Source organism: Myxocyprinus asiaticus, chromosome 30 (genome assembly GCF_019703515.2).
Source record: "Myxocyprinus asiaticus isolate MX2 ecotype Aquarium Trade chromosome 30, UBuf_Myxa_2, whole genome shotgun sequence".
Lineage (NCBI taxonomy): Eukaryota > Metazoa > Chordata > Actinopteri > Cypriniformes > Catostomidae > Myxocyprinus > Myxocyprinus asiaticus.
The window spans coordinates 35,763,829-35,785,704 of record NC_059373.1 but is presented as its reverse complement, the minus strand read 5'-3'; the positions used below and the strand labels follow the sequence as shown (position 1 = coordinate 35,785,704).

At 37.4% G+C, this 21,876-nt stretch overlaps 1 protein-coding gene across 1 annotated transcript; it reads right to left on the bottom strand.

Annotated features, from left to right (window-relative positions):
- Nucleotides 1-5,092: 5,092 nt before the first annotated feature.
- On the bottom strand, nucleotides 5,093-21,551 carry LOC127420764 (chromatin target of PRMT1 protein-like). The gene is made up of 6 exons (XM_051663298.1): nucleotides 21,283-21,551; nucleotides 20,029-20,120; nucleotides 18,795-18,945; nucleotides 15,788-15,965; nucleotides 14,651-14,788; nucleotides 5,093-5,985 (listed from the first exon to the last, which is right to left on the bottom strand). Exons 2-6 carry the CDS (start codon nucleotides 20,091-20,093, stop codon nucleotides 5,786-5,788), a joined length of 732 nt encoding a protein of 243 aa, XP_051519258.1. The 5' UTR covers nucleotides 20,094-20,120; nucleotides 21,283-21,551; the 3' UTR covers nucleotides 5,093-5,785.
- Nucleotides 21,552-21,876: the final 325 nt, after the last annotated feature.

The following is a 21,876-nucleotide window of genomic DNA, read 5'->3' as shown; positions in this document are numbered from 1 at the left end:
CAAATTCATACTGCTGACTTGTTTCCCCAAAACGGATAAGTCCTGTGATTTGTAGCCTGCTATCTCATATGCTGTCTCTATATGTTGCCTCACACTAGTCGGTAATTTTATATTGCGGCGCCGCGCGCACTGTTCGCTCAGTTACAAAAAATGGGATGCACACACCACCGCGCGAATAGACCTTCAGTTCGGTATTGTTCTCCCGCGTTAAATTCCGTAACCGTTCGCCCCTCTTGTTCAAAATAAACTGTCCAAGCGGGTAACACTCTCGCTCACGGTGTTGTACTGTACTTCCCTGCCCTGTGCTGCAGTTTGTCTGTCTAAAAAGCCTCACCCGCTAGAGGCCAAAAGTGTGCAAGTTATGGATTTTATATAAGGAAGATATGAGAAATCACAAAACAAAATAAAACTAAATGCTACAATTTACTTAATAATTATATCTCAATATGTTAAATAACCATAATGTTAATGAAGACTTTATTGTTACAACTGTAATACAATAATACATATACAGAACAACCACTTTTAGTGTTTGAATCAATCATATCTCTCACTAAACACTGTGTGAAATGTTTATTTTTGCCTTATTTTATTCAGCTGGCATGTTGGATTTGATAACAGTTTGCTTAATAATCTTGTTTCAAATCTGGATAATTGCTGCAATATCATAGAGGATAAATTTCCTCATCTATGATATTGCATTATATAATACAATAGCCAAAATACTTGGACAAACGTGAATGAGAATAAACCTGAAATAGGAATGTGTTTCAGTCACAATGCACATTATGTAGTTTAGAGACACTTTAGAGACATTTAGAATGTTACAAATGTCTATTTCTATTTCAATAAATGTTGTATTCTTAAAAATTTCTGTTTGTCCAAGAATCCTCTTGCAGCAATGCAGGTCTTTGGCATTTAGAAGCTGCTAGTTTAGGACCTGTGAGGAGTCTGTTTCTCAAACTAGAGACTGTGATTTACTTGTCTTTTTGTTGTGCATCTGGCCATCCACTTCTCTCTCTATTGGTTAGAGATTCTTTTTTCAAAACAGTAATGCATGGAATAGCCTTCATCTCTCTCAAACAATAGACTTTAGGAGAAAATAAAATTTTCAAATTTTGGTTTGTTTTGGTATGGGGATACGGTATTTTATTTGTTCAGGTCTTGAAAAAGATCTTAAAAAGTCTTACATTTAATTTAAAAAACTCTGCAGGAACCCTGAACTTGTAAGAACTCAGTACCTCAGCAAAACCCATTGTATTGCGATTTCCGCATGGTAGTGCCTTAAGGATTGGTGGTGGTGTAGTGGGCTAAAGCACATAACTGGTAATCAGAAGGTTGCTGGTTCAATTCCCACAGCCATCACCATTATGTCCTTGAGCAAGGCACTTAACTCCAGGTAGCTCCAGGGGTATTGTCCCTGTAATAAGTGCACTGTGAGTCGCTTTGGATAAAAGCGTCTGCCAAATGCGTAAATGTAAAATGTATATTATCTAATAATAACATTTTCTTGAGTAGCTTTAGAATGCTTTTGTAAGGAATATGTGACACAGTATATGTTTGCCATCACGTGTAAAGAAAAAATGGAATAAATACCACTTAAAACAATAATTTCAAACCATAATAATACTGGCAATTAATGACTTTGGCACTCGACTTCCATAGGAATGAATTGAAAACACTCGCTCACCGTGCCAGTGGACACGTCACTCTCTCTGCTATGATAAAAATGCGGAGGTTGATATCGCAGTATAAAAGTATTATGTAATAATTATATTTTATATATATTGAATATATTATAAATATAATGATTATTTATTGTAATTATACATTGAAATGTATGAGAATTTTTTTTTTCCTTTATTATAATTTGTATATATTTTGATATTAGGCTATTTATTTGAAATTTCTAATAACGTGTACGATCTGTTAAACTAGCATTACAAAGATAACAAAGAATAACACATTTTAAAGGCATTATGGGCATTTTATTTTCTAATCAAAAATCTAAAAGTTAAAACTTATTTTCTAAATTCTTATTTTGTTTTTCTATAACACTTGAAATGGTCATAATTTTTAACTTTGATGTCGATGTAATTTTATCTCATTTGCAGGGGCGTAGCAGACATTTTAAAAGGTGCCGGGGTGCCTGGGTAGCTCAGTGAGTATTGACGCTGACTACCACCCCTGGAGTTGCGAGTTCGTATCCAGGGTGTGCTGAGTGACTCCAGCCAGGTCTCCTAAGCAACCAAATTGGCCCGGTTGCTAGGGATGGTAGAGTCTCATGGGGTAACCTCCTCGTGGTCGCGATTAGTGGTTCTCGCTCTCAATGGGGCGCGTGGTAAGTTGTGAGTGGATCGCGGAGAGTAGCATGAGCCTCCACATGCTGTGTGTCTCCGCGGTGTCATGCACAACGAGCCACGTGATAAGATGCACAGACTGACTGTCTCAGAAGCAGAGGCAACTGAGACTTGTCCTCCGCCACCCAGATTGAGGTGAGTAACCATGCCACCAGGAGGACCTACTAAGTAGTGGGAATTGGGCATTCCAAACTGAGAGAAAAGGGGATAAAAAAAAGGGGGGGGGGGGGGTTGGTCACAACTGTGAATAGGTGGCTCGCACAGACCCACTTACAGTGCAGTATTAATATATTAGAGTATATATTAAAATATTAGTATAAGAGTGTGACGAGGAGGAGGGCGTGGCCGGGCCGTGAGGATGCACGCCCTCCTCCTCGTTACAAATTATTATATTAATATATATGTATTATTTACTTTTAATATTTGTAGTATTTTAAAGATTCAAATATTGCAAAATAATCCCAAAATTAGCTGCAAAAATAAAGGGCATCTTGTTGAGCACTTGCTTCTGTTTCGCACATGACAATAAAAGAATGAGCACAAGCTGGTCCTAAAAAATAATTTAATCAATTACTATAATGACAAACAATTTTTATTTTTTACTCTGTGCTTGTGCATTGTGGGATTTTAATTTATTTATCCAAGTGGCTCGAGTGTTTTGATTACATTCACCAAAATTCGTTCAGATTAATTTAATGATTCAGTGACCATTTCTGGTGATGCCAGAAGGTGGTGACAAATGAGTGTCTTGAGAGAAATGAGTTAGTCACTGAATCAACAATCAAAAGAAAATGTTAATCCTTTAAAATGTGTATGCCTACTGACCAATAAAAGAGACTTAAGTAGAGGTTTTAAGCATTATAAGAACAAAGCAAATCTATCATATCATGCTGAGCATGACTTTTATCAAAAGACAACAATAATAGTCTTATAATAATTATGAGTTTCAATAACGTCTGTATGTTTTCATGTGCGTATAAAAAGCGGGTCTACATATCTATTGACTTCAGTAAAATGCCTAAGTGTTCTAAGAACACAGCAGATCTATCATTTTTCCTAGTTTGTCGAATACACACCAACATAAAGGTTAAAAAACAGGAGCTGATATTAAAAATAGCTTTTCATATTAAACACAGATCTAGTAATCTGCTTAAATTGGCAAAAACAACCGATCAAACTATTACCTCACCAACATAATGTAAAAAGCATAACTTAATGAAGACTCATGTGCTGATATAAACTCCACTTACAATGTGTGCTTAAAAGAAGGATTGTCCTTTGTTTTTTTCTGCAGTGCATTTCATGTAATGCTGCCAATCAAGAACGATATGTCGATAAATAACTCTCATTTGTGTGTTCCTCATCTCTAGATTATTAATTTAGATCAACATCAATGAAAAACATGGATAAATGAGCATTGTTGAAAGTAACTTTGTTGAAATGAACAGAGCCATGTTGATTAGACTGTCTGACTGACGGCCTATTACATAAGGGTTTTTTCAGCTCATGAAATTCACCTGTGATTGACTGGATGGTTGCTCAATCAGCCCAAAGTAACAAAACGCAAAGAATACTGTATACAAATCCACCATTTGGACTCGGTATGGGTTTAGCTTGGAAAAGTGTGGGGGACAAAAATCACATTTTAAAGAGTGTGGGGGACGTATCCCCACGTCCCCCTTGGCTGCTATGCTCTTGCTCATATGTTTTTACAAAGTATATCCACCTGTGTACTTCTCTGTATTGCACGTAGGAGAGTGTGGGGTAAGATGAGCTGATTTTACATACATCGTCCCCTATATAAGGAACAATAAGACAGACTCAGTTTTATAATCTCAAAATCATTCATTTTACCTCTGTGACAGAAAGCCACAAACCCCAGGATAGGGGTAAGTTGCTCCTGGTCAGTGGGTTAGACGAGACTTTTTTTTTTGCAATTAGTACACAGTATGTGTGAATGGTTAGCTTTTAAATTTGAGTGTGAAAAATTGCAGGCAGCAGCCCAAAAATGCACCAGAGTTTACAAACGTCATACCACAATACTTATTTCAGCTCGACTATATGCATGAGCCATGCAATTACCACTAAACTGTGATTTACAAGAAAACCTCACACAGGTCTCTCAGCATTTTACCCCCCTCTAGTGGAGGTATTGGAAAGAGCATTTAAAGCTTGGTAAGACACATCAGTGAAGGTTTAAATTATGTTCACCTTTAGCTACAAAACATTCTTGTGCATGTAAAAAGTGTCTTGTGTTAGAACTGCAATGACCCATTTACATTTATTCACTTAATCCAAAGTGACCTACTGTGTATTCATGGTAATTATTTGTTAGTTTGTGTTCCCCAAGAATATGTTAAATGCATTGCATATTTAAGGGGAAAATTCATATTATTAATCCTTTCACTTAAAATGCAAATGCGTTGTTTTTTTTTTTTAAGAGAAATGTTAAAACGCTGACTGTAGACAAAGCTCTGTTGGTACATGTGTGTGATAAGCAGAAACACACGTGTCAAGATTACATTCACACAAGACCATCAGAGAAAGTGTCAAAATACTGTTAGGGATGTTTATGCAAAAAAGTAATCAATTAGTGGAACTAGACAACAGTAAACATTATTTTGGAAGGACATATACAGTACTGCTCCATTCTTTTCCAAATTCAAGTACTTCTTCCAGCAGCTCACAAAGCAGCTTCAGGTTTTACATTACAAACATGCACTGCAAACATGTCTTTTTATTTTAGATTTTATTTTAATAATAATAAAAAAAATGCAGATTACAGTAATTTTAAAGATATCTTTTATGACATTCATGTAACCCCCCCCAAAAGAAGTGACATGGTAGTGAGTTACACCTTGTTTGCTCAAAAGTTCTAAAACATAATAAAAATACAATTACAATAAAAGGTAATGACATTTATGGAAGTCAGGAAAACGTTGTCTATATAAAACATTTCAACACAATCTGATCAAATGTCCTCTGGTTACAGTTCACGGTTCGAGCTCAGTGAGAGTGTTGGATCAATTTCAGTTTTTTTTCCTCCCAAAGATCAATCACAAGTACTGGGTTTGTTAATTTCCAATAGGAGCCAAAAAACAAAACAACAACAGCATAATGTTCAATCTCTTCGTCAGAACACAAAACCATTATGACAGTTTCAAATAATCTATTCACTTCCATTGATCTGTTGCATGTTTTCAGTTGACCTGGCAATTTAGTCATAAGTCTTTATTTAGGTATGATATTAAGGTTTGTCAGATGCAAAAATACATGGGATGGATCTATGACTTTGAAGTTTAAATGCCTTGAGAGATTGATGTCTGAATGTCCAAGAGAATACAGGTTACACTGTGTAACTTTTCAATCAGTCTATGATCTGCAGATCTTTGGAGATCCTGTTCTCCTTCTCAGCTCAGCTGTGGTTACTCCATGCTCTCAGGGTCTGCCTGGGCCATATATGCATCCAGCTCAGCATCCAGATGGCCTTTGGTTTTGGACATGTAAGCATCAAGCTGGTTGTCCAACTGCTCGCGTGTGACAACTGGACGACCTGCTCCTCTGCCTCTGCCACGTCCACGGCCCCTTCCAGCAAACCCTCCACGACCTCTCAGACCCCCACGACCTAGGATAGAGAGTCATACATATTTGGCAATTTGAGAGATGAACAAAGCACAAAATAAGAATTTATTTAATTTACATAAGTATATTTTAACATAAATTATGAAAAGCAGCAAGGAATGCATCAGCTTTTAATCCAATGATATCACGGGGGGGCACATACAGTGGTTAACATCTTTATAATAGACACCCAAATAATAATTTGAATTTGTTTTGTAATGAATGTAGTGCATGTATACATTGTACTGCTTGATATGCACCATTTAACCAACTACAGTATGTCTACATAATAGGGCTGTCGATTTGTTCAGTATCGATAACACGATACTTTTTCTTACAATACTGTACAGATATTTCTCATCCATGCTCCGTAAATCTGACTGAATCCATACGATCTAATGTATGTTGTCAGTCAAAGCTCCGCATGAGCCACTAAAGACACATAGCTGCGTGTCTCGCACCCCGCAGACACAATATAAAACTTTGGCAAGGCCCGTCGTGATTATTAAATAACCACCTGAACGCAGTTATTTGAGACAACTGTGATTACTGGGCATTCAAATTCCAATAAAATTTTAATGCCCAAGTAAGAGAATTTTACTGTATAAATGCCATGAACGGCATTTGTGTGTTATTCAGTTGAACTCAGAGTTCAAGCGTCACTGAGACGCACCGCGGACATCAACCAGCTCCTGTACGGAAGAGCGCAAGAAGAGCTCTGATGCGCGCACCGTCAGAGGCTGACTATACATTTGGTGAACAAAAGTACCAATTTCTTTCCACAAGAGCAAAATCTGTACATTATTCCAAACTTCTGGCCACCAGTGTGTGTATAATATATAAAAATTATTTTTTATAAAAATAATGTAAAATATAGGAGTTCAAAAAACCACAGTGTAAATGTAAAATTGACCAAAGTTAAAGCTGACCAAAAAGTCTTACATATTTTAAGCACTTAGAAATATTTTAAAACATATCATTTGTACGTTTTTAAAGCCTTAAAAGGAAATCACATTTCCCTATTTTATCATTTGATTTTTGTTTCAAGTTAAATGTGTAAATATGACTTCTTAAGGTGTATGAAGCACACATGCAGAAAAAAGCACACCTTAAAAAATATGACAATATAGATGACAATTAATCGTGAAAGCCCTTAAAGAGACAATTAATCGTCAGCCAAATTTCATAATCGTGACAGCCCTAACTTTTTCGTATTCCGTGTTGCATGTACAGTGAGAGTTAAAAAAACAACAAACAAATAAAATGGCTTTTTAATCTCCATAAAATGTTTAACCATGAACAGAATTCATCCTCAAACAAGACTGGTAAGCAGACATAGCTTCTGAAAAGATAAAATATTTTATTTCCATGGCCTGTTTTCTCATATTTGAGTTGTAAAGTGAGATGTCTATATTGTGTTGAACTAGTTTAAAAAAAAAAAAAAGGTGCACACCTGGAGTAGCCAATCTCTGTCAGCTTGAATTATATTATATTATAGCATTTTATATATTAGATCTGCTTTTGGTGTCTGTTGGCTTTAGATATTGTTTGCACAATTGTTTTGTTGTCAATCATAGAGTGCATCAAAATTCAAGCTAATGAACGCATTTTTGCCAAACGTGACATCACCGACAACTTTATGCAATCCGAGTTATATAATTTTTCAGATTACTCTATTAATTGTCAAAATAATTGTTAGATTACCAAAATAATAGTGACAGCCCTACAAAAGTCCCTGCCGCTGTTCTTAAAGAGACAGTACGGTTTTAGCACTTGTTCAGTGTTTCAGTGTAAATACTTACTAAAAATTAAGCATTTAAAAAACAAACATAAAATAAGCAATATATGCAATTTCAAGACATATTTATAGATTGAATACTAGGAATGGGAATTGCCACAGACCTCCCGATTCGATATTACGTTATTTACCTGACAATTCGATATGTATTGCATTTTTTTAAGTATTGCGATTCTGTAAGTATTGCAATTTGATGTTTTGATGTATTTAGCCGTTTTAACTCCTTTTTCTCAGAAAGAAACGTCTATTGATGAACAGTTGTCTGAAATGACAATTGTTTCACTCTGTAATACAGAATTTGCAAGTAAAAGGTAGGAATGTGCAAAACTACTAATCGTCCATACGATGCATAAAGCAGCGTTAAGCAACCCATTTACTGTATACGGCTGCATTATGTCCATGTTACCAATCAGACTTGTTTCATAAGGATATATGTACGCTAAGCTCAGCCCTATAACATGATAACTAATGGATATTCAACAATTAAATAGGCTAAATAACTATAGCCTCTTATCCCACAACACTATTAAATTAAGAAAAGTAAGAAACACGAAAATCTCCAATACAGAGCGGCACAAAACCGCTTATGCGCATCCCAAACACTGAATGACGTGCTTTAATGCACTTTTGTGCATCCCAGACACAGATTATGCATTTCAAGTCACAGGAGCTCATGACACAGAGCGTTCCTCACTGCACATTCAGAAGTGCACAGCTGTTAAGATTTTCTGCAGAATGACTTCTAAAAAATACTCTCTATAACACCTCTCAAATATAAACCCATGGATTATGCATAATAACAGGAACATTGATCAGAGCAGAGGATGTGATGTCCGACAGTGAACAAGCTGTGCTTTGATGACTGCAACAGCTGTGCATTAAAAGGACTGAACGTAAAGAATTAGAGATGAAACTTAGAGAGAAAACTTGTTCATGTTGAACTCTGCAAAAAATATTGCTTCCGTATTTATCTCACAAAATCACTGAATTAGCATTAAACTAAATGTGTAATTTTTTAATAAAAAAAAAAATCATCAGGGAGACTATTTTAAAATAGTTTGTCTCAAGAATTGCGATTTGTAACATTTGTTTTGCAATTTGTTTTTCCCCCACCCCTATTGAATACATAGACTTTGTCTATTTTTAAAAAGCTAAAATGTGCACATATATACCTTTTCCATTACTACTTTGAGGCATGGACTTCACTAATGAAAAACAATATTCTCCAAGCTGGTTCCAACTTTCTCGAATAGCGGTTGACAGATCAGCTTTGCAGGATGGAGCCTTGTCATGGACCAACATTTTAATTGAAGTCAGAAGTTTACATACACCTCAGCCAAATACATTTAAAGTCAGTTTTTCACAATTCCTGACATTTAATCGTAGAAAACATTCCCTGTCTTATGTCAGTTAGGATCACTACTTTATTTTAAGAATGTGAAATGTCAGAAAAATAGTAGAGAGAATGATTTATTTCAGCTTTTATTTCTTTCATCACATTCCCAGTGGGTCAGAAGTTTACATACACTTTGTTAGTATTTGGTATCATTGCCTTTAAATTCTTTAACTTGGGTCAAATGTTTTGGGTAGACTTCCACAAGCTTCTCACAATAAGTTGCTGGAATTTTAGCCCATTCCTCCAGACAGAACTGGTGTAACTGAGTCAGGTCTGTAGGCCTCCTTGCTCACACACGCTTTTTCAGTTCTGCCCATAAATTTTCTATTGGATTGATGTCAGGGCTTTGTGATGGCCACTCCAATACCTTGACTTTGTTGTCCTTAAGCCATTTTGGCACAACTTTGGAGGTATGCTTGGGGTCATCGTCCATTTGGAAGACCCATTTGTGACCGAGCTTTAACTTCCTGGCTGATGTCTTGAGATGTTGCTTCAAAATATCCACATAATTTTCCTTCATGATGCCATCTATTTTGTGAAGTGCACCAGTCCCTTCTGCAGCAAAGCACCCCCACAACATGATGCTGCCACCCCCATGCTTCATGGTTGGGATGGTGTTCTTCAGCTTGCAAGCCTCAACCTTTTTCCTCCAAACATAACGATGGTCATTATGGCCAAAAAGTTTGTTTCATCAGACCAAAGGAGATTTCTCCAAAAGTAAAATCTTTGTCCCCATGTACACTTACAAACTGTAGTCTGGCTTTTTTATGGCAGTTTTGGAGCAGTGGCTTCTTCCTTACTGAGCAGCCTTTCAGGTTATGTCGATATAGGACTTGTTTTACTGTGGATATAGATACTTGTCTACCTGTTCCCTCCAGCATCTTCACAAGGCCTGCTGTTGTTCTGGGACTGATTTGCACTTTTCGCACCAAACTACGTTCATCTCTAGAAGACAGTGCGTCTCCTTCCTGAGCGGTATGATGGCTGCGTGGTCCCATGGTGTTTATACTTGTGTACTATTGTTTGTACAGATGAGCGTGGTACCTTCAGGCATTTGGAAAGTGCTCCCAAGGATGAACCAGACTTGTGGAGGTCCACAATTTTTTTTTGTGGAAGTCTTGGCTGATTTCTTTTGATTTTCCCATGATGTCAAGCAAAGAGGCACTGAGTTTGAAGGTAGGCCTTAAAATACATCCACAGGTACACCTCCAATTCAGTACACCTCCTATCAGAAGCGAATTGGCTAATTGTCTAAAGGCTTGACATAATTTTCTGGAATTTTCCAAGCTGCTTAAAGGTACAGTTAACTTAGTGTATGTAAACTTCTGAACCACTGGAATTGTGATATAGTCAATTAAAAGTGAAACAATCTGTCTGTAAACAATTGTTGGAAAAATTACTCATGTCATGCACAAAGTAGATGTCCTTGATGACTTGCCAAAACTATAGTTTGTTCATATTATATCTGTGGAGTGGTTAAAAAATGAGTTAATGACTTCAACCTAAGTGTATGTAAACTTCTGACTTCAACTATAAACCTGTGCAATGACTGTTGAGGTAATGATTGCCATCTCCCCATGTCCTTTACCTGACATGCAACCCCATATGATAAATTACTGGGGAAATTTGTTTTCTTCAGGCAGTCATCTTTGTTTCAATAGAACGGCACCAGACAAAGTTTCCAGCATCATCGCCTTGGCCAATGCTGATTTGTGATTCATCACTGAATATCACTTTCATCCAATCATCCACACTCCATGACTGCTTCTCTTTAGCCCACTGTAGCCTTGTTTTCTTCTGTTTAGGTGTTACTGCTGGTTTTCGTTTGGCTTTTCTATATGTGAATCCCATTTCATTCAGCCGATTTCTTACAGATCCATCACAAACATTGACTCCTGTTTCTGCCCATGTGTTTTTCATTTGTTTTGTTGTGCATTTTCTATTTAAATCCTGACGCTCTGACGTCTTCCTTGGTCTACCCGTATGTTTTCCTTTTATAACCTTCCCATTTTGTTTATTCTTGCACCAAATTTTAGACACAGCTGACTGGGAATAACCAACTTCTTTTGTCAAACTCCATGTTGGATTTCCTTCTTGAAATTTTATGTTCCTTTCCACTGTTTCAATTGACAACTCTCTTGTTGGGGTTAAGTTTCCTTTCAATTAACCAAGTCCAACAGCTCGTTAAGGTCTGCAAGCACTCTCTTTTGCCAGTATTTGTCTTAAAAATTACATGCATTGTAATTTACAAATGCAAATTACAAGATGATTCCATTATTTTTTCCTCAACATTGAGTGACAATTTTTTCCTCTAATTTATCTGGAACAAAATATGCCATTAATTAAAATAATGTAGTTTAATTTGTTTGAGGGATGTTTCACGAAGCCAGAATGTTCAGCTATTTAACAAAAATTGTTTTGTCATATCTGTGATTTGTTTATTTGCAACAAAGAAACAAAGCTGGGTGAACATCCTCTAAGTGTAGTGATTCCATAATTTTTGCCAGGGGATGTATTCAATTCTAGGAAGTAGAACCTTTGAAGATGCTCTTTTAACCACATCCCAGATGTGTTTAAGCAGCAGGACCCACTTGGTACAGTGGGACAGAGGAAAATTTATTCTCTAGAAAATATATATGAAATTAATTTTTATATTTTCTTCTACACTTTTACATCATAACATTAAGTTTTACTTGTTTACAAGCTTAACTAGATTTACCTCAAATTTTTGTCATTTTCTTTACCATTGCTTTTCCTACCAGTGGTCATGAAATGAATTCTGCCACACCAATCATCAATTTTAAACATCAAAAAGATAAAGGGATAGTTGACCCAAAAAAAATAAATAAATAAATGATCATTTACTCACCCTCATGCTATCCCAGATGTATAAGACTTACTTTCTTCAGCTGAACACAAAGATTTTTAGAAGAATCTCTCAGCTCTGTAGGTCCATACAATGCAAGTGAATGGGGTCTGAAACTTTGAAGCTCTAAAAAGCACACAAAGGCAGCATAAAAGTCACCCAAAAGACAGTGGTTTAATCCATGTCTTCTGAAGTGATCTAATCAGTTTTGGGTGAGGACAGACCAAAATGTAACTCCTTTTTCACTGTACATCCTGCAATTGCAGTCTACAGGAACAATCATGATTTTAAGCTCGATTACACTTACTAGAAGTGTCCACTGAGTGCTAGATGGCACTGGGAAATATAATCGAGCTTCAAATCATAATTGCCAAGGAGACTGCTGATGTCAAGATTTACAGTAAAAAAAAAAAAAAAAAAGACTTGCATATAGGTTGGTTTCTCACCCACACACATCATATCGCTTCTTTGATTTAACCACTGGAGTCATGTGGATTACTTTTATGCTGCCTTTGTGTTTTTTGGAGCTTCAAAGTTTTAGCCCCTATTGAACTGAATTGTGAGGACCAATAGAGCTGAAATATTCTTCTAAATATCTTCATTTGTGTTCTGCAGAAGAAAGTAAGTCATATACATCTGGGATGGCATGAGGGTGAGTAAATGATGAGAGAACTCTGTTTTTGGTGAATTATTCCTGTGTACTCCTTAAAGATTAGTTTAGTAATGATTTATAATCATTTAATGAAATACATATGGATACAATGTGGCTCAAGCTTAAATATCTTTTGTCACTTTGCCCATATTTGCCCTATATTATAAAATGTGCAACATTTACAATCCACATTAAAAATGAAAATACCACTAGACAAGACTGCCCAGAGCAATGTAACGATGTTAGACTTTTTAAATGACACCAGTGAATGCTCAGATTTCGCAGCCATAAAAAAATACTAAAACAAAAACTAACTAAAAAACAAAAACGAAACTTTAACGAAAACTAAACTAAATTGTAATGACAAATTAATTATAAAATAGAAAAAAAAACTACAATAACACTGGCTAAGATATTTGAAAACCATGTCATAAATCAGCGCAAAGCTGAAACTCAGTTTCTGCATTTGCAGTTTTGAGATTCCACCAGCAGGTGGTAATAAAGTTCATGTCCAAACTCTGAAAATATGGTGGAACATCAAATTATGTCCCTTATGATCAGAGTTGTAGCCCTCTTATATGAAACAAAAATTTGAGATGTGTTAACTATATATAGGTCATGGTTTATTTTTCAAATTATTATTATTATTATGTTTAAATTTACAATTGTATTTATGATCTAATACGCAATAGTATTTTTCCACTTGTTGTACAGTGATTTTTAAGTCACTGCAAAAAGGGTCGGTGCAGGAAGTTGGAGAGGGTAAAATGTTTTTTAAATTGGTAGGCTATGATTTTTTGACCACTTAGTTATTTTGATTATATTTTCGTTTTGTTTGAAGTGTCATTTCAATTTAGAAATATGTTTTCGTGTTTTAAATTAATAAAAATGTTTCAAAACCAAAATCGACCAGTAGAAGTGCATGCCGATAGTCACAGTTAATACTAGCTACAATTTGTAAGTAGATGAAGATTATTAATAATACTTACATTCTCTGTAATTTAACGAAACGTAAATCCAAATTCTGACGAGAATCACATTTTCCATGCGTATAAAAGGAGTGTGTCACTGTCATAGAAATTTGCCCGACAATCATCAAGGATGCAGTTAACTCACAAAAGAACAATTTATTCTTCTAATTCATTGCATACAGTCCATTTACACTGCCAACTTCTTATGAATGTGCTGTCTTGGTTTATATCGCTGGTGCTTGAGGGAATGGACTATATTATATGACGCATACAGTGGAATAATAACCAAAGAAAACCTCAGTATATAATTGCACTTAATCCAGCCCATTTGCGCATTGCGCAAGTGATTTCACCAAACCTACTTGTGCCTAGACTTAGCGCATGCTTGCACGAAAATACCAAAACTTCATGGCCATGCCCACTGACTTTGTGCTTATGACATAGCGCTGCGCTTAACGCTAGCACTCTTAAAAATAGGATCCTATAACTGAAATATACCCAAATGAATTGGATTTGAAAGCTTGTAAATTGGAAATCATGATATTGTGATCTATTGAATAATGATATACTGAATCGTGACACGTATTGTATCCTGAGGTGGCTGGTGATGCCCAGATGTTATGTTACTCTATGCAATTTCTAAATTAAACCAGTCTCATTGTATAATGTGCATGTGTATTTTACAACAAAGACCATTATCTTAATCATACTGTTAGCAAGCCAGTTTGGCAGCAGACAGTGATGTTCTAAGCCAAGATTTGATTTTACTTTATTTACGCCAAACTAAATTTGAGCAAATCTTTATAAATAATTCAGAGTACGAACAATATTTCATCTGATAAAATCATTGAATTGCCAACTAATAATCTTTTACATAATTAAACTACTGATGGTTTAAATAAATGGTATGTCTTCAGAGTTTAAACATGTCAGGAAAAAAAAAATCAGAATGGGACTGTACAGGTCAGGCTGTGGTATATTTTTACCTCTTCCGCCAAATGCTCCGCGTGCTGCTCCTCGGCCCATCATAGCGGTACCTCGTCCTCCGCCTCCACCGCGCTGACGCATACCTCGACGGAGACCTACGCGCCCAGGGCCACCCCTGCCACGCATCTGACCTGCGCCTAACAAACAAAAACACTTGTTTTCACAAGTATCTCTGAACAATGATGAAATTTAATACCATCTATTTACAAATACAAGACAATTCCAGGTTCAAACCAAGTATTATCATTTATCCCAAGTATTGAAATGGCAAGACTGAAAAGGACAAAAAAAAAAAAAAAAGCTTAATTTGATTCAAACTTCCAAAATACTTTTCCCCCAATCATCTTGGCCCTTTTGGGGGAAACAGTAGGAGCTCAGCTGTCTCTCTCCGTTACCACCCAGAGGCTGCAGAACAGGTGCAGGAACTGCTAGTCTGGTAATACACCACCACAGGGCTCCCAACAGTCTCAATTAAAACTTAAGGGTGGGTGCTAAACTGAAGGACATCAACACTGTTTAGCATCAGTTGTATTGTAATGATTGCCAACTCTACCTGCAGCTGAGATTTCTTCTGAAAACATGCTAATGAGCTCATATGGCACTTTCAACAGGGGAAGGACATGCTTTAAACCACATTTGCAATTCCCTCCACCCTAGATTTAGAACTATAGAAACATGTTATAAGTAGATACTTAACCACACATGAAAGTAGATTTTCATATAAACAGACATTATGCATTCATAACAGTTAAAAGGATAGTTCACTTAAATACACATGTTTTCATAATTTCTCACCATTGTTGTTCCAAACATGCATAACTTTCTCCTGTGGAACACCAAAGGAGATGTTAAGCAGAATGTTGGCCTCAGTCGCCATTCACTTTCACTGCATCTATTTTCTGTTCAATAAAAGTAAATGGTGACTGAGGCCAACACTCTGCCTAACTTTTAACTTTGTGCTCCACGGAAGAAAGCAAGTCATACAGGTTTGGAACAATGTGAGGGTTAGCATCTATTTTCAAGTCACTACTTCAATGCAAGTCTATGGGATTTTTGTGTGCCCAATGCACGTTTTTGGTGTATTTCACACAAGTAAAGGTATGAGCAGTGGTGTTGTGAAAACACTATTAAGTCACCTCTAAGAGAGAGTGATCCTCTCATAACTCCGCCTCTACCTCTTCCCCGCAGTCCTCGTCCAGCTCCTCGCATTCCTCCGACAAAACCCCGCCCACCTGTGCCGCCCCGCATCAATGGGCCAATGGGCCGACCCAATCTGGACTGGATGTTGCTTTTCCCAAGTCGCTGCTTTAGGCTCTACAGGAGGATGAACTAAAGTGAGCTTTTATGTAAATAATCCTTTTAAATTAGCTGTGTCATATCAGGTGTAAAAAAAAAAAAAAAAATTAACAACTATTAGGTGACGATTATGGTCTGAAAAATTCAATGATTTTGCATTCAAGATTGCAGATAAGACAGCCATTCAACAGTTCAACCAAAAATGAAAATCCCTGTCATCATTTACTCATTTCAACATGAAATCAAAATTGGCCCATTTATTTTAATACACATTCCCAGTCTTACAAAGAATGATTCACTGTTGCACTTTACAAGGGGAAAAAAATGAATCTTCCTTGTAATGCTTTCATTAGGGTAATAACTTGCTCGGTCTCTGAAAGGACTTCCCTTTTCAGCTAATGTCCGCTCTCCTCCAAACACCTGCCATATTTTCTCGTTTGATATCATGTTTCATAATGTGATGAATTTCAAAGGGAAAGTAAAATGGGTTGCCAGCCCTCTACATTGCAACTAAATTTCGCGCTCTGCGACTAAACTATTTCTATTATCAGCCACTGGCGAGTAAATATTAACATTTCAATCGCCAGTGATTGAGTAGTGTAGTGTCGAAGCACCAAGATCCTTTTACTGAATAAAAAGCAGGTGATTAATATGCTAGATTCAACCTCGTTTTCCCTGCATGCTGTGTCACAGGAAAACACATTTGTGCTTCATGAGTTGCAGCAAAAAGACTCTGGTTGAACTCAGTGTCTCATGGAACTGCACCACGGATGTCACAAGAGCAGCTCTCTTAAGACTGCGAGAAAATGAACCACTCAAGCGCTCTGATGTGTGCGCCATCTACAGAGGCTAGCGCCAAATTACAGTGAAAATTTAAACCAGGTATAAACGTATTAAATATATTGTTTAATAGTGAAAGCAAAGTACGGCAGTTTCACTTTAATTTAAGAATTTGTAATGGTGGGGGGGGGCCTGGGTAGCTCAGCAAGTAAAGACATTGACTACCACTCCAGGAGTCACAAGTTCGAATCCAGGGCATGCTGAGTGACTCCAGTCAGGCTTCCTAAGCAACCAATTGGCCCGGTTGCTTGAGTGGGTACAGTCACATTGGGCTTACCTCCTCATGGTCGCTATAGTGTGGTTCTCGCTCTCAGTGGGGTGCGTGGCGAGTTGTGCGTGGATGCCGTGGAGAATAGCGCGAGCCTCCACACGCGCTAGGTCTCCGTGGTAACGCGCTCAACAAGCCACGTGTTAAGATGCGTGGATTGACTGTCTCAGATGTGGAGGCGACTGAGATTCATCCTCCACCACCCGGATTGAGGCGAGTCACTATGCTACCACGAGGACTTAAGAGAGCTTGGGAATTGTGCATGCCAAATCGGGGAGAAAATCCCCCCCCCCCCCCAAAAAAGAATATGTAATGGTTAAAGTCCGTGACCATTACAGGTTCATTCATGCTGTGTTAATGACACGTAGTGACAAAGAAGAGTAGATGCCCACCTAATCTATTTCTGTGGAGATGATAAAATGCAAGAAACAGAATCTCAAAGTCTTCCTACATGAGAAATAAGGGCTTGTGAGTTCATGTGTGAAAGTGAAGAATTAAAGGCAGAAATATTTTACTATAATACAATGCAATATATAATATAATAGCTATACAGGTTGTCTGGGTAAAAAAAAAAAAAAAAAGCAAAAAAAAGCAAAATATAAAATGTACAATATTGCATACTGTATTGCATCATATATATGGATTCTACAGTATATTCCAAGTATGTGAAGATGACTCCTTTCTTGGTTTTCTTAATATCTTTTTCAGCTGCATTATGCTTACATGTTGTCAAAAGTCTGGGGAGTAAAAACAAAAATTGACTAGCCAATAGCGATTTTTTTCTCCAACATGACCGTAGAGGGTTCATTGCAGACACCATGGGTCTGTTTAAAATCCTAGAGAGCTGCCTCAATTTTAAAGGGATAGTTCACCCAAAAATGAAAATTCTCTCATCATTTACTCACCCTCATGCCATCCCAGATGTGTATGACTTTTTCTCCTGCTGAACACAAATTTAAGATTTTTAGAAGAATATTTCAGCTCTGTAGGTCCATTCAATGCAAGTGAATGGTGACCAAAAAATGCAGCATAAAAGTCATTTATACGACTCCAGTGGTTTAATCCATGTCTTTAGAAGCAATCGAAGTGGTTTTGGGTGAGAACAGACCAAAATATAACTTTTTTTTCCACCCCCTTACTGTAAATTTTGCCACTGCAGTCTCCTTGGCGATCAAGATTTCAAGCTTTATTACACTTCCTATAACACCATCTAAGTGTAATCGAGCTTGAAATCATGATCGTGCCAAGAAACTGCAATGGCAAGATAAACAGTAAAAAAGGAGTTACAGTTTGGTTTGTTCTCACCCAAAACTGATTAGATTTCTTCAGAAGACATGGATTAAACCACTGGGTTACTTTAAGCTGCCTTTGAGCTTTCTGGAGCTTTAAAGTTTTGGTCACCATTCACTTGTATTGTAAGGACCAACAGAGCTGAAATATTCTTCTAACAATCTTCATTTGTGTTCTGAAAAAAGAAAGTCACACACATCTGGGATGGCATGAGAGTGAGTAAATGAGAGAACTTTCATTTTTGGGCAAACTATCCCTTTAAGTCATCACAGGCTCGCTCACTATGCGAAGGCTTTTCCAAAAGGTATACATAATGTTGAGTTGATGACAAACTTTCATTTTGGGGTAAACTAACGCTTCATATTCATGTACTGTAATACAGCCCCAGTTTATGTACAATTCAACCATTTATCTCACCTGAATGGGCCTTTTTGCATTTCCTCTCTTACCTGTTTGTGTTGCAGGGCAGCCTGCACAGAGAGCCTGTTCTCCATCTGTTGGGCGAGGCGGCGGTTCCGTGCGCTGGCCGTGTGCTGCTGCTGCATGCTAGCCCGGATGCTAGTCACAGTCGGCTGCTTGTTCTTCAGCATGTTTGTGAAGCTTTTGGGACACAACAGGATAAGAGAGAAGATAGAAAGAGAGAGAGAGAGAGAGACAGAGGAGGAAAAGAGGGAAAGGGGATACGAGGAAAGGAGGGTTCCAAATCAAATCATTTCACACAGCATGGACGCAGTGAATGCCCTTTTTTAGACCTCACATTCTTTTATTTACTCTCTCTCTCTCTCTGTCTGGAGACACCCCAGCATATCAGCAGTTTTGTTTAAACTGAACCAGAGCCTATAATGAGGTTTCAAGAATAAAGTGAGGGCACAGCAGAAAGAAAGAGTGAAGAATTCCAAGAAAGGAACATGACAAAGACAGAAGAGATAGGTTGACTTCTTTCAGAGTGATTGCCACTTACAGGCCGCCATCAACCGGATGTGATGTCATCAGTCCGAGACAACACACGGTGAGTCGGCCCTGGGCTAGAGGGGTGTCCGGCTACCCAGCCACTTACAACCAAGACCGCGACCTGGTATGTTGCTTCTGGAAGACGCTTCTGATAAGAAGGGAAGGGGGTTAGGGGACAGGTCACGTCTAGGTATGGACTGAGCACCTTGTTCCATAGACAGCCAGAGAGGAATTCAGAAATGCACAGAAAGAACAGGAAAAAGGTCTTCTAAGAGAGAGAGAGTGTTTGTGTGAGAGAGGGCAAGAAATATGGATGGCATTCTTGGTATTCACACCATCCTTCACACAACAACTCATTCCCATGGCTGAGGAGGCTCTTCTGCAGCATATTCAAATGCAGTCAGCTTACCTCACCATCATTACCCACTCAGCTTTTGGGTGTGCACCGCTTACACAAGAGGGCCGCCACACCTTGCCAAAGCTTGGTAATTTAGGTTCTCACTTAACAGATCTTTCATATAGACTCAGTGGTAAGATCAAGTAACCGTCACTGCCACGTTGGGTAAGCGGCGCACACCACGTGGGCAGTCTAGCGTCCATGTCAGGTCTGGTGTCTCCCCCTCATTGACCTCCATAGTACACGTGTCTTGAGGCTTGCTGCCTTAGTTATCTCTGTATGCTTTCTCCCCCCATGGCCTTGAGATAATGCTGTCAGGATGCGTAGCGCCTCACCGCTCATTCAGGGACACCTTGGTGGTGCTTTTCAGCACGACTTTTTGAGAAGAAGGGGCACTCATGATTCTTCAGACTAGCAGGGATCTCTCCTGTAGCAACAGAAAGATAAAATGGAAACAGAAAAGCGACAGAACATGGGTTAATGCCATCAATGATGCCGAACAGGAGATTTTACATCAGATACAAATTCTAATCAGTGTGTTTCGAAAGCTAGTGAGCTAGACTGCATTTCTGGAACTTGCCAAAACAGTTGAGAGGCTGCACAAAAATGCTGTCTAGGTTAATTCATGTCTTCAGAACCAATCAAAGCAGTTTTGGGTGAGAACGTACCAAAATGTAACTCCTTTTTCACTGTATATATTGACATCAGCAGTTTCTAGGCACGATCATGATTTAAATTTCTTAGTGTCGTGTATTTGCTTCAAGCACTACAAAGTGTAATCAAGCTTGAAATCAGTGAAAATGGAGTTATATTTTGGTCTTTTCTCATGCAAAACCAATTAGGTCACTTCAGAAGACATGGATTAAACCACTGGAGTTGTATAGATCAATTTTATGCTGCCTTTATGTGCTTTTTGGATTTTCAAAGTTTTGGTCACCATTCACTTGCATTGAAATGACCTACAGAGCTGAAATATTCTTCTAAAAATTTTCGTTTGTGTTTTGCAGAAGAAAGAAAGTAATACAACAGCTGGGAGAGAAAATGAGAGAATTTTCCTATTTGGGTGAACCACTCCTTTTAAATATTTTTATCAATTTATTTAAATACATTCTTAATAAATTCAGTAAAGCTGTCACCAATAAATTTAATTCAGCATCGACTCATATTTTGTGATATGTATTAGGCTTAGAATAAAACGCTAGGAAATGTAAAAAAAAATAATAATAATAATAATAAAAATAAATAAAACAACCAATAAAATAAAATAAAATAAAAAATAAAGGAAATTATTACAGGGGTATTTATTTTACCCTTACATTTAAATTTCGGGTTCCTTTTTGTCACTTTCAACTGAAGCCCCCATTAATTCCTGACCCTGGCCTACATTGTTCTTGCCATTAATAGCACGTTTGTCCGGTTTTATATTAACAAATATATTTCACCACAATAGTACGTCAGTAAGTTTAGATTCACCGAATCACATATTTACAATTAACATCAAATCATTTAGCAGGCACTTTTATTCAAAGCCACTATTTGACGAATATAGTATCATATTAATGTAAAATGATCAAATGTTTAATTCTTACCAGTATTTCCTCTGAATGACTGATTCAGGGCAGATCTGTTAGCTGTGTAGCTAGCGCGTCGCTCACTCGACTATTACCAACTCAAAACTTCTCTATCTGACGTTTGGAAAGTGTTACAACTTCCGTCCCTCTTCTAAATATTTTCTAAAGCACTAAAAAACAAGACAATATCCTCTCAGAATTATCACCTATATACTTTAATCCGCGACTCTACCCTTCTGCTTCCGTCCCATTCATCACAAAATGGTGCTAGAAAAGGAATTCCGCGAGCTGGGAAAATGGAGCGCTGAAGTCCGGACGTCAAATATCGCGAGATCTAAGCGGGAGTGGGTGTGTCTCAATATCAGACTACCACTAGAACTTTTTCTGCAGTATGTAAATATTAGGAATGTATACATACCATTTTTTTCCATATGAATTTCATAAAATCCTTAATAAAAGAGTTTCAAGACATGAACCAAACCACCAGCTCCAAGCTAAAAAACAAACTTTGAATTGAAGCAAAAAAGTATTTGAAAATTGGACAAAAAGACAAAGGTTCAAGACTGTGTCCTTACCATCTTTCATGAGGGAATAAACTACAATACCATGAAA